The 14084-nt window shown below is 42.1% G+C and overlaps 1 protein-coding gene across 1 annotated transcript; it reads left to right on the top strand.

Annotated features, from left to right (window-relative positions):
* The first annotated feature begins 3724 nt into the window (after positions 1–3724).
* FANCB (FA complementation group B) lies at positions 3725–13449 on the top strand. Its single transcript, XM_058658705.1, has 9 exons — positions 3725–4612; positions 6095–6247; positions 6508–6630; positions 6731–6837; positions 8300–8465; positions 8877–9049; positions 10323–10753; positions 11773–12010; positions 13083–13449. The coding sequence occupies exons 1-9, from the start codon at positions 3725–3727 to the stop codon at positions 13447–13449; spliced, it is 2646 nt and encodes an 881-aa protein (XP_058514688.1).
* Positions 13450–14084: the final 635 nt, after the last annotated feature.

Here is a 14084-nt window from a genome sequence, read left to right as displayed (position 1 = left end):
AAATCTTTTTTTTCTTTAATTTATTTATTGTTTTTAATTCATTAATTACATTGTATTACGTAACACAGCCAAATAAATATGTTTAAAAAATAATAGTAATAGCATGTAATATCATGTAATTAATGCATAAATGAATATTAAAATAATATTCATAATAATAATAGGGCTCGGCAGCGCCTTGATCCCATGTGGCCGCTGGTTCGAATCCCGGCAGCTCCACTTCCTCTCTGTCTCTCCTCCTCTCGGTGCGTCTGACTTTGTAATAAAATGAATAAATCTTTAAAAATCTTCACCAGACGGGGTGGGCGGAGCTGGCTGACCCCGTGGCTCCCTGTCTGTGTTGCCTGGAACAGCGTGATGTTGTGAGAAACGAGATCTCTAGGCTAAGAGTGAATCCGGCGCTTTTGCAACTCTGAGGCCAAGTCTGGGGTGTGGAGAAAACTGGCAACGACTTCCTGCCCAGGCCGTGTGGCACAGAGCTGCCTATTTGTTCCGGGTCACCCACGGATGTCTCAATCCGGGACAGTTGAAAATCACACGGGGCCTCTGCCAAGCCTCGAACTCGTGACGCGCAAGTTGAACCAACATGACGGCCGAGGCGAAGCGTGGGGAGACGCTTGGGGTGGAAGCACCCGTTTGCAGGTCCCTAAGCTCAGTACTTGTGCAGTTCGTAGGTCCCCACCGGACCGCGGCCCAAAAACCCACCTGTCACGTACTCGGCCTCGAACCTCCTCCGGGTCTCGGAGATGAGCTGGGCTTTCAGCTGCGCCTGATGCTGCACGGGGAGAACGACGGGGGCGTCAAGCCAGGACTCGAACCCGCGCCCCCCGGCTCACCCGCCTTCCCCTCAGCCCAGCCCCGCGCGCCTCACCTCCGCCATGGCCGCCGCGCTCCTGCCTGTCGCTGCCTCCGCTCCCGCCGTCGCCGCCGCCGCCCCGGCGTCTCATCACCCGCCCGGAAGGAGACGCAGCACGGCGGCCGGAAGTGCCGCGGCGACGCCCAATCCGATGCGGCCGCTCGGCTCTGGAGGGCGGGACCGAGCGCTCGGCGGGAGTCCCTATTGGCTCCTCGCTGGGGACACGCCCGTCCCGCCGCCGCACTGCGGCCCCGCCCCCTGCCGGCCCCCGGCGCACGCGCGGCCCACGCCCCCAGGACACGCCCCCCGCCTCCGCACTGCGGCCCCGCCCCTATCGGCCGCCGGCGCGCACGCGCGGCCCACGATCCCAGGACACGCCCCCTCTAGTACTGCGGCCCCGCCCCCGCCAGCCGAAGGCGCACGCGCGCCGCGCCCCTAGGACACGTCCCCTCCCGCACTGCGGCCCCGCCCCCGCCGGCGCGCACGCGCGGCCCACGCCCCAGGACACGCCCCCTCTAGTACTGCGGCCCCGCCCCCGCCAGCCGAAGGCGCACGCGCGCCGCGCCCACGGCCCCAGGACACGCCCCCTGCTGCACTGCGGCCCCGCCCCCGCCGCCCGCCGGCGCGCACGCGCGCTGCGCTCCGCCCTGGGCCTTCCAGCAGCCTCCGTCCGAGGCCCGCCTCCTCCGCCTCCGGGGCCGCCGGGGCTGCCGGTTCGCTCCCCGGCCCCGCCCCGCTCCGCGCACGCTCAGACCCGGCGTCGCTGCCCGTCGTGCGCCGGCGGGGCTTGGGAGGCGCGGCGTCCGAGCTGGCGTGCGGCCCGGAGAGGTAAGATCGCCCCTCCGACGAGCTGCGCGGAAACACCGTCGCCGACCGCTGGTGGTTGTGGAACAGAGGATTAAACCACGGCCGCCCGCGTCAGTCAGCCACAGGTTCAAGTCCGGAGCGCCCCACTTCGCACCTGCGAATGCCCCTGGGGAAGCAGCGGAGGACGGACCCGGTCCCCGGGCTCCGACACCCACGGGGCACAGCGGGGAGAAGCTCTGCCTTTCACTGCGTGACTGCCCCTCCATAAATACATACAATCTTTGTTTTTTTAAGATTTATTTTGTTTTTGATGACAAAGTCAGACCCACCGAGAGGAGGAGAGACAGAGAGGAAGTGGAGCTGCCGGGATTCGAACCGGCGGCCACATGGGATCAAGGCGCTGCCGAGCCCTATTATTAATATTATTATTTTTTTAATATTCATTTATTCATTAATTACATGGTATTAGATGATATTATTATTATTTTTGATATTCATGTATTCATTAATTACATGGTATTATTATAATTCTTAAATAATATTTAAAATTAAAATTAATATTCATGAGCCCTATTATTTTTAATATTCATTGTTCAGTAATTACATGGTATTAGATATTATTATTATTTTCTAAAGATTTATTTATTTGGCTCTGTCACGCAATACGATGTAATTAATGAGTTAAAAATAATAAATAAATTAAAAAAGAGAGATTTATTTTATTTTGATGACAAAGTCAGATATACCGAGAGGAGGAGAGACAGAGAGGAAGTGGAGCCTCCGGGATTCGAACCGGCGGCCACATGGGATCAAGGCGAGGACCTCAGCCACTAGGCCACGCCGCCGGGCCCCACATGTCTCTTAATGAAAAAAAATTTGAATACTATATAAACATAGTATTTTATTATTATATTTATATTATATTTATTATATTTATTATATTATATTATTATTATATCTGCATGTCTCTTAATGAAACAAATTTGAATACTATATATATTGTATTGTATGATTATATTTATATTATATTTATTATATTATAGTATTATTATAATTATCATATTTATTATATTATATCCGCATGTCTCTTAATGAAAAAAAATTTGAATACTATATATATATAGTATTGCATTATTATATTTATTATATTTATATTAGATTATATTTATTATATTTATTATATTATTATTATATTATGTCCGCATGTCTCTTTTTTTTTTAAGATTTATTTATTTTGATGACAAAGTCAGATCTACTGAGAGGAGGAGCCGGGATTCGAACCGGCGGCCCCGTGGGATCGAGGCGAGGCCCTCAGCCGCCGGGCCCCATGAGTCTGTTTTTATTAGGAAAGAATAAAACAAGTTGGGCTTTGATTTCGATCACCTCGTCTGCACTTTTCTCCAGAATATTAACATATTAACGCCGGAATTAACAATTAAAATAACTGAATACAACGAGGCGAAATTTGCATAGAACAAAGTCCATAAAAGAAAGCACGGATTGTTTAAGAACATACCTTTTTGTTTCTTTATTTTTATTTACTTATGCATTTATTTTTATTATTCGTTCCGGAACTTTTTACAGTGACTTCCTTCATCTAAAAAAAAATGTGATTTGCATAAACTTGCATTTATTTTTATTATTCGTTCAGGAACCTTTTCAAGCTTTATTGTAGCTTCTCGTGATTTCTTGTTTTTTTCCTCATTTTCCTCATTTCTTGTTTTTTCCTCATTTTCCTCATTTCTGGTTTTTTCCTCATTTCTGGTTTTTTTCCTCATTTTCCTCATTTCTGGTTTTTTCCTCATTTTCCTCATTTCTGGTTTTTTCCTCATTTTCCTCATTTCTTGTTTTTTCCTCATTTTCCTCATTTCTGGTTTTTTCCTCATTTCTGGTTTTTTTCCTCATTTTCCTCATTTCTGGTTTTTTTCCTCATTTTCCTCATTTCTGGTTTTTTCCTCATTTCTTGTTTTTTTCCTCATTTCTGGTTTTAGGTTTCGTCGCGCCGAGCGGAGCCGCTTTGCGTTTTCCCACCGGACCCGCACCCGGACCGGAAACTGCGCCATGAGCCGCAAACGGGCGCCGTCCTGCGCCCACGAAGAAACGCTCGTGTGTCACCAGGGCGAGGTCCTCGCCTTCCGGTTGCGCCCGGCACACCCTGCGGCCGACGCGCCCGCGGCGCTGCACGTGCGCAGGATGGCGTTCGACGCCGGCTCGGGAACCTTCGTGCCGAGATCCGCGGCGACCTTCCGCTTCCGGGAAGAAGAAAACATGTCCGCCTTGCAGGTGGCGCGTTGCGGCCGCGTGTCGGACTTCCGGGTCGGCCTCGAGCTCCCGTACGCGATGATGCGAACACGTGGCGACGGCAGCGCCGCCCTCCGCTTCCTGCTGCTGCTCCTGCACGCCGACGACACGTTCGAGACGCGCTTGAGCTTCACGCTCGACCGCGAGTTCGAGGACAGCGTCCGGGTCCTGGGCGGCCCGTCCGTGTTGTGGCGGCGCGGCGACGCGCTCTGCCTCCTGTCGTCCGCCAGCGCGCGCGTCGTCGGCGTCCCCGACGTCACCGCGCGCGTCCTGTGGGCGGGGGAGGTGGCGGACGTGGGCGCGGTGCTGCTGGGGCGCAGGGGCGACGGCGACTTGTGCTTCTACGCCCTGGACAGGCGGGAGACGCTGCGCGGCGCGTGCGCCGTCCCCGCCGCCTACCGCGACGTGACGCACGCGCGCGTCTGCGCGGCCGAGGTGCTCGGCGATCGGCTGCGCGTGTCTCTGCTCGCGCTCACGGCGAGCGGCCGGCTGGTCTGGCTCCGCGACGGGGCCCCGACCAGGGTGTGCCGGCTTCCGCCCGGCCGCGCCCGCGCCGTGCAGCCCCTGGACGCCGGCGACGGAAAGCGCTTCTTCGTCGTGTCGCTGGACGCCGGCCAGGCGTGCGCCGTGTGCGGGAGCAGCTTCCAGGTCAGTGACGTCGGGGGGTGACGTTGGTGAGTGACGTCAGTCGGTGATGTTGGTGAGTGACGTCAGTGAGTGACGTCGGGGGGTGACGTTGGTGACGTTGGTCGGTGACGTCGGTGAGTGACGTTGGTGAGTGACGTTGGTGACGTTGGTGAGTGACGTTGGTCGGTGACGTCGGTCGGTGACGTTGGTCGGTGACGTCGGTGAGTGACGTCGGTGAGTGACGTCGGTGAGTGACGTCGGTCGGTGACGTTGGTCGGTGACGTCGGTGAGTGACGTCGGTGAGTGTCGTTGCAGTCAGAAGCTATGAAAATATGAAGAATAACGAAACACATCTATTTTCATGCATCTTTAATGACCAGCGATACAAGTTTGTTGTTGTTTTTTCTTTATTTTATTTTTAATTCATTCATTACATTGTATTATGTGACACCGTTTCATAGGTACTGGGATTCTCCCCACCCCATATATATATATATATATTTATTTTATTTATTCTATTTTATTTATTTTATTTATTTTATTTTATTTTACTTATTTTATTTGATTTATTTTTTTTATTTATTTTATTTTATTTTTACTTCATTTTATTTTATTTATTTTATTTTATTTATTTTATTTTATTTTATTTTTTTATTATTTTATTATTTTATTTTATTTTATTTTATTTTATTTTATTCTATTTTATTTTATTTTATTATTATTTTTTTTATTTTATTTTTACTTCATTAATTACATTGTACTTATAAAAGTACCTAAACTCGCACCCTTTAAGGCCCACGGGGCGACGGTTCCCGGATGAGCCCGGGAGCGACTCTCGCACAACCTCACTCGTACGTCATGGCGGCACGTCCGCACGGTGCAGTCATGAATATGAATATATTTGTTAAAATTTGCATATCATCCCGACAACATGTCAACGTCCAGGTCAGGGCTGTGAGTCAATCAAGAGTCGATCGAAACACCTTGTTGTTCAGGCAGGGGTCGCAACTGCAGTTGTAGAATATTGTTAGTTGATAGAATATTTTTATTTACGTATTTACTTTTATTTTTAGTTTATACAATATTTTTATTTACGTATTTCTACAATATTTTTAGTTTATGGAATATTTTTATATTTTTAGTTTATAGAATATTTTTATTTCTCATACGTATTTACTTTATACAATATTTTTACTTTATACAATATTTTTATTTACGTATTTACTTTTATTTTTAGTTTATAGAATACTTTTAGTTTATACAATATTTTTAGTTGATAGAATATTTTTACTTTATACAATATTTTTTAGTTTATAGAATATTTTTATATTTTTAGTTTATACAATATTTTTATTTCTCATACGTATTTATACAATATTTTTACTTTATACAATATTTTTAGTTTATAGAATATTTTTAGTTTCTACAATATTTCTAGTTTATACAATATTTTTATTTCTCGTACGTATTTACACAGTATGTTCGGTTTCTACGATCGCTCAGGTCGCCGCGGCGTGGGGAGACGTCCACGCGGTGCTGGTCGACGACTTTGTGGGGCGCGGCACGGAGCAGGTGCTGCTGCTTCTCCGCAACGGCTCGAACTCAGACCGCCTGGCGTCGTTCGTGCTGACGGACCTCGGCGACATCCACTACTCGGTGAGTTCTGATTTCACCGCCGGGGCCGCGGGTTCGAATCCCGGCAGCTCCACTTCCTCTCTGTCTCTGTCATCAAAATAAATAAATCTTTAAATAATAATGATAGCATGTAATTAATGAATAAATGAATATTGATATTAAAAAGTAATAATAGGGCCCATGAATATTAATAATAATAATAGGGCCCGGCAGCATGGCTAATATCCATATTATAGCGGCTGTGATCCTTACGCTGGGCCTTGCCCAGAGCTTCACGGCAGTTTGTTGATCGCACCAAGCTCGGCCTTGCCCAGAGAGAGTTTCACGGTAGTTTGTTGATCGCTGGCAGTTTGTTGATCGCACCGCAGTTTGTTGATCGCTGGCAGTTTGTTGATCGCACCGCAGTTTGTTGATCGCACCGCAGTTTGTTGATCGCACCGCAGTTTGTTGATCGCACCAAGTGTTGCCGTTCAAGTGTGCTTCTCTTTCTTTTCCATGTCCTAGAGCGAAGCACCGGGCCTCGGGGAAGAGGACGGCGCGCGGGACAGTCGCCGCCTGCTGATCCCGCCTCTGCGGGCAGCGCTCCAAGTTAGTGCCCGTCCGCCCGTCGGGTGAGGCTGTGCAGGAAGCTTCGGGAGGGAAAATGGCCAAAGCCCGTTCCCGGGCCCGTAGAGTCGTGGCAGCGCGGCAGGCGTCTTAGCGCCAGAGAGCGCGGCACATCGTGACTCGGCCGGCGTGCGAACAGGCTGTGCACGCACAGCGCCCGGAAGCTTCCTTCCCCTGCATAGATAATGTAGATCATATGCATATATGCAAAATAGGATAGGTGATATATACATCTAATACATATCATAATATATTACAATATATTTACATGTATAATATATTCTAATATATACATATATATTCCTTCCCCTATCTATATATAATATGTAGATTTTATATCGATAATATATTCCCCTATATATATGTAATATATGAAATATGATATATATTTAACATAAATTATAATAAATTACAATTTATTTACATATTTAATATATATAATGTATTAATATATAATATATATATACTCCTTCCCATATATACATATATCTATAATATGTAGATTATATATCTAATATATAATATATGATCTATAATATATATTTAATATAGATTATATATTTTTTATATATTATGTTATATATGATATGTATCATATGTATATTATATATAATATATAATATATGATATATGATATGTATATTTAATATATATTATAATATATTTTTATATCTACTATATGTAATATATATAATCTATAATATAATGTATAATATATAATATATATATTTCTTCCCCTATATATAATATATATAATATGTGATATATAATATGTGTATTTAATATATATATGTAATATATTACAATCTATGTTTATATATATCATATGTAATATATAGATGACAGATAATATAATATCTGTTATATAAAATATATTCCTTGCCCAATATATATATTATATATAATATGTATATAATATATAATATATGATAGATGATATGTATGTTTAATATATATATTTAGCACATTACAATATATTTACATATATAATATATTATAATATATATTATTATCTAATATATATATATACTCCTTCCCATATATATATATCTATAATATGTATATTATATATAATATATAATATATGATCTATAATATATGTATTTAATATATATTATATATTTTTATATATTATATGTTATATATGATATATAATATATAATATATATATTCCTTTCCCATTATATATAATATATATAATATGACATATGATATGTATATTTAACGTATATATTTAGCATATTACAATATATTTACATATCTACTATATAACATGCCATCGTACATATTATATTTAATGTATCTCTATCGTCACCTCCCTCCGAGTTTATTTCACACGAAAGCAATGTTTTAAAAAAGAACGTCCGCGGGAAAACAGGTCGCGTGAATCCCGTGCCGCGAACGGCCGTCGTCCGAAAACTGCCACGTTTTCGGCGCGGGGTTTGAACCCCGGTCTCTCTCGCCGAGAAACTCCTTCGGCGCCAACTCGTCTTCCCGCTCCCAGGTCGGCGCGGCCGCGGTCGGGGGGCTGAGGCGGCAGCTCGCGCTCAAGGACAAGGTGCTCGCGAGGTCCTTCGCGGCGTTGCTGAGCCTCGTGCACGGCAAGGACGGCCGCGCGCCGCCGACGCAGCAGGTGAAGCTCCTGGTTTCTACGTTCAAGGTTTATTTTAATATTCATTATCGTATATCAATATTATTAGCAATTATTGTCTATCCATATTAATATTCATGAGCCCTGTTGTTATTTTTTTAATATTCATTATTCAGTCATTACATGGTATTAGGTGATATTATTTTTTAAAGGTTTATTTATTTGGCTGTGTCACAGAATACCATGTAATGAATGAATTAAAAATATTAAATGCATTTAAAAATTTTATTATTATTTTAATATTCATTGATTAATTACACGGTATTAGGTGATATTATTATCATTTTTTAAAGGTTTATTTATTTTGATGACAGAGAGGAAGTGGAGCTGCCGGGATTCGAACCGGCGGCCCCGTGGGACCGAGGCGAGGCCCTCATTCTTCATGTCTTGCAGGAGGCTGGGCTCGTGCCGCTCTGGGGCGAAGACGAGCACCGTGTCCCGTCCTCGGAGCCGCGGGACCCGCCGGGCGGTTGCCGGGGCTGCACACGGCCCGTGGAGAAGACGTGGTACCGCGTCCTGGACGACAAGCTGGTGGTCGGCGTGCAGACCGCGCCGGCCTGGGAGGCGTGAGTACATCCTGACGTCGCGGCGCTGCCGGAAGCTTCCGGAACCGCGCCGCGCAAAGCACGCGGTCTGACGGTGCCGTGAAAATAAATCAGCGCGTTTTTAAACGTATTTGTGATTTGTAATTCGCCAATTGCGTCGTCGTACGCGGCAGAGCCAGATGAGGAAAATAATAATAATAACATGTAATACCATGGAATTACTGAACGATGAATATTACAAATAATTATAGGGCTCATGAATATTAATATCGATATGTTAATATTGATGCATGATAATTGACAATAATTTTGGAAATATAATAATGGATATTAAAATAATAGGGCTCATGAATATTGATTTCAATCTATTAATATTGATATATGATGATTGATAATGATCTTGATATATGGAATGAATATTAAAGATAATAATAGGGCTCATGAATATTAATATCGATGTATTAATATTGATGCATGGTAATTGGTAATATTGATATATAATGATGAATATTAAAAATAATAGGGCTCATGAATATTAATACTAATATCTGATAATTGATAATAATATCGATATATGATAATGAATCTTGAAAATAATAATAGGGCTCATGAATATTAGTATTGATATTTAATAATCGAGATTAATATTGATATATAACAATGAATCTTAAAATAATAATGGGGCTCATGAATATTAATTTCAATCTATTAATATTGATATATGATAATTGATGATGATCTTGATATATGAAATGAATATCAAAGAAAATAATAGGGCTCATGAATATTAATACTGATATATTAATATTGATACATGATGATTGACAATAATATTGATATATAATAAGAAATATTAAAATAATAGGGCTCATGAATATTAATATCAATATATTGATATTGATATTTAATAATTGATAATAATAGTGCTATATAATAATGAATATTAAAAATAATAGGGTTCATGAATATTAATACTAATATATGATAATTGATAATAATATTGATATATGAAAATGAATATTAAAAATAATGATAGGGCTCATGAATATCAATATTAATATTGATATATAATAATGGATAATAATATTGATATAATGAATATCAGAAATGATAATAGGGCTCATGAATATTAATATTAATATTGATACATGATAATGTTGATACGATGAATATCAAAATGATAATAGGGCTCATGAATATTAATATATTAATATTGATGCATGATAATTGCTAATAATAAAATCTCCGGAAAACTCCGCGAAATGATGAATTCTTTCCTTCCTTTCCCCCGCAGGTCCGGCCGCGCCCTGACTTTATCCCTGCTCGTGGATCGAACCCACGGCGCCGGCTCCCGGCCCGTCCTCTGCCGCACCCGGCTGATCCGGCTGAGCGCACGCTCCGGCCCGGCCGCACACGGGATGCCGCCCCGCGCGGGAGGCGACGCCAGCGCGGCCACGTGGGCTTGTCCCGCTGAGCCGCAACAGACGTCGGACGGTCGGAGAGCGCCGGGGAGACGCAGCGCACGGCTGGTGACGGCGCTCACGTCACTTCCGCCGCTGCTGGCGCTGCGCCGGTGCCGCTGCACGCTGCTGCTGCACGTGGGCGAGGGCGGGCCCGACGACCGCGCCCGGGACCGGTACGTGCTGTGCGGCCGGCTGGGCCTGGACCTGGAAGACGTCGCGCACGGGACGCACGTGATGACGTTCCCAGAGAAGACGCGTTTAGGTAAATTGTTGCGGTTCATTGTTATTTTAATATTCATGTATTACATGGTATTATTATTATTTTTTTTAAGATTTATTCATTTTGATGACAGAGAGGAAGTGGAGCTGCCGGGATTCGAACCGGCGGCCACATGGGATCGAGGCGATGCCGAGCCCTATTATTATTATTAATATTGATATTGATACTAATATTAATATTCATGAGCCCTATTATTATTCTAAAGTATTCAGTTATTCATTAATTACATTGTATCACATGCTATAATTATTATTTTTTAAAGATTGATGTATTTGGTTGTGTTAGATCATAGAATGTCACGAATGAATTAAATAGAGTAAATAAATTAATTAATTAGTTAATAAAATAAAAATAAATAAATAAATAAATAATCAAAAAAATAAATAAAAATAAAAATAAACAAAAAAATAAAAAATAAAATGAAAAATAAAAAATTAATAAACAAATTTTAAAATTAAAAAATATACAAATAAACAATAAAAAATAATATAAAATAAAAAAATAATAAAAAATAAATAAATTAATCAATTAAAAAATAATAAATAAATAAAATGGAAATAATAAATAAATAAAATTAAATAAAAAAATAAAATAATAAATAATTTAAAAAATAAAATAAAAAATAAATAAATAAATTTAAAAAATAATAAATAGACAACTAAAATAAATTTAGAATTAAATAAATAAAATAAAAAATAAAAATAAAAAAATAAACAAATAAATAAATAAATAAAAATAAATTTCTTAATTTAATTAAATAAAAATAAAAAATAAATAAAAATTAAATAAATAAAATAATAAAAAAATAAATAAATGAAATAAGAAATAAAAAAATAAATAAATAAAAAATAAAATAATAAATAAAAAATAAAAAAATTGATTAAAAATTAAAAAAAATAAATAAATAATAAAAAATAATAAAAAAGTAAAAATAAGAATAGAAATAAATAAATACAACGGGCCGTCTCCCGGCCGGGCTCTGACGTCTCTCTCTCGCGCAGACGGCGTGGAGGACCTGGGCGCGCTGCTCGCGGCGACGCGCCGATCCTGTTTCCGCGTCGCGTCGCCCGACTACGTCCTGAACGCGGTGCCCGAGTGGCTGTCGGACCGCATGCAGTGTGACGTCGTCCCCGACTTTCCCGACCTGCGCTTCTGCCGGAGGCCCGGAAGCTTCTACGGGACCGTGTTCCGCTGGAGGCAAACGTCGCCGTTCCAGGGGCTGCTGACCGTCCATTCCAGGTAACGCACGTCCCGGGGCCGGGGTTTGTTGACTGACACTTCCACGCCGTCTAGGTTGTTCGGTTCTGAAGGTTCGCTTGTTTTACAAAAGGCGCCGTTACGGGGCCCGGCGGCGTGGCCTGGCGGGTGAAGTCCTCGCCTCGATCCCACAGGGGCGCCGGTTCGAATCCCGGCGGCTCCACTTCCTCCCTGTCTTTGTCATCAAAATAAATAAATCTTGAAAAAATAATAATAATGTCATGTAATACCATGGACTGAATAAATGAATATTAATATTAAAAATAAATGAATATTAAAATAATAATATTAATAATAGGGCTCGGCAGCGCCTTGAGCCCATAGGGGCGCCGGTTCAAATCCCGGCAGCTCCACTTCCCATCGACTGCTTTCCCAGGCCACAAGCAGGGAGCTGGATGGGAAGTGGAGCAGCCGGGATTAGAACCGGCGCCCATATGGGATCCCGGGGCTTTCAAGGCCAGGACTTTAGCCGCTAGGCCACACCGCCGGGCCCTGTTATTATTCTTAATATTATTTTTAATATTCATTTATTCATTAATTACATGGTACTAGATGATATGATTATTTTTTTAAAGATTTATTTATTTTGATGACAAAGAGAGGAAGTGGAGCTGCTGGGATTCGAACCGGCGGCCACATGGGATCGAGGCGAGGACTTTGGCCTCCTATATCTTTTTTTTTTTTTTCCAGAGAATATTTATTCATTTAAATATTTATTTACTTTTTTTTTCAGAGAATATTTATTTATTTCAATATAAACCCTACCGATCAACCTTATCTTTTTTTTTTATTATTTTCGATCAACCTTATCTTTTTTTTTATTATTTTTTTTTCAGAGAATATTTATTTAAATATTTATTTACTTTTTTTCCAGAGAATATTTATTTATTTAAATATTTATTTACTTTTTTTCCAGAGAATATTTATTTATTTAAATATTTATTTATTTTTTTTCCAGAGAATATTTATTGATTTCAATATAAATCCTACCGATCGATCGCATCTTTATTAATGGTTCGTTTTCTTGCAAACTTTGGTGTTTTTTCCGTTCCAGGAACCGCACGGTGCTGCTCCAGTGCCTCCACGACCTCGTCCGGCGCCTCCCCGTGCGCACTTTCCTCGGGCGCGTCGACTCGGAGCGCGACGATGAGCTCGTCATCAACCGCCTGGCCTGGACCGTCGAGCAGGAGCTGCGCGCGCTCGACGCGCTCCCGCCCGTCCTGGCCCGGCTGGAAGGCGACTTCCTGCGGAGCTGCGAGGACCCAGAGCGCGACGTGTATCTCTGCCGGAGAGAACTCCGGAGAACACCCGGAACGTTCCGGAACGCGGACGGGGGCCCTTGGTTCAGAAACATGCTCCTCCAGGCGGCGCGGTGGCAGCTGCAGTCGGACCTCGCGGCGCAGAAACTGACGCACGCGTAACCCGCGCGGGAGACCGGGAAGAGGCTCCTGGCTCCCGGCTGCGCGTCGGCGCAGCTCCGGCCATCGCGGCCTCCCTGTCTCTGCTCCTGTCTGAATATCTGACTTTGTAATAAAAATAAAATAAATCTTTAAGAAATTAATAATCATACCATGGGATTCATGAATAAATGAATGTGAAAATAACAATAATTTCTTTTGAATTTATTGTTTTTCATGCATTCGTGACAGTGTATGATCTAACACAGCCAAATAATGTTTACAAAATGATAGTAATATCATGTGATACAATGTAATTAATGAATAACTGAATATTTAAAAATAATGATAATAGGGCTCATGAATATAAATTAATAGGGCTCATGAATATTAATATTAACCTCAACATTAATATTAATAATAGGGCTCGGCAGTGCCTTGATCCCATAGGGCCGCTGGTTCGAATCCCGGCAGCTCCACTTCCTCTCTGTCTCTCCTCCTCTCGGTGCGTCTGACTTTGTCATCAAAATAAATAATAAATCTTTAAAAAATAATAATAACAGCATGTAATACAATGGAACTAATGAATAAATGAAGATTAAAATAAAAATAAATTTTTTAAATTAATTAATTATTTTTAAGTCATTAATTACATTGTA

The sequence above is a fragment of the Ochotona princeps genome, chromosome X (assembly GCF_030435755.1).
Source record: "Ochotona princeps isolate mOchPri1 chromosome X, mOchPri1.hap1, whole genome shotgun sequence".
Lineage (NCBI taxonomy): Eukaryota > Metazoa > Chordata > Mammalia > Lagomorpha > Ochotonidae > Ochotona > Ochotona princeps.
The sequence above is the reverse complement of the archived record's forward strand: the minus strand, read 5'-3'. Positions and strand labels throughout refer to the sequence as shown.

Excerpts from the sequence above, each read along its gene's own strand:
- FANCB (XM_058658705.1), top strand. The coding sequence starts at position 3,725 with ATGAGCCGCAAACGGGCGCCGTCCTGCGCCCACGAAGAAACGCTCGTG. Across the intron at positions 6,838-8,299 it reads AGTGCCCGTCCGCCCGTCGG|AAACTCCTTCGGCGCCAACT; the intron begins GTGAGGCTGTGC and ends TCTCTCGCCGAG. Across the intron at positions 10,754-11,772 it reads CCCAGAGAAGACGCGTTTAG|ACGGCGTGGAGGACCTGGGC; the intron begins GTAAATTGTTGC and ends TCTCTCGCGCAG.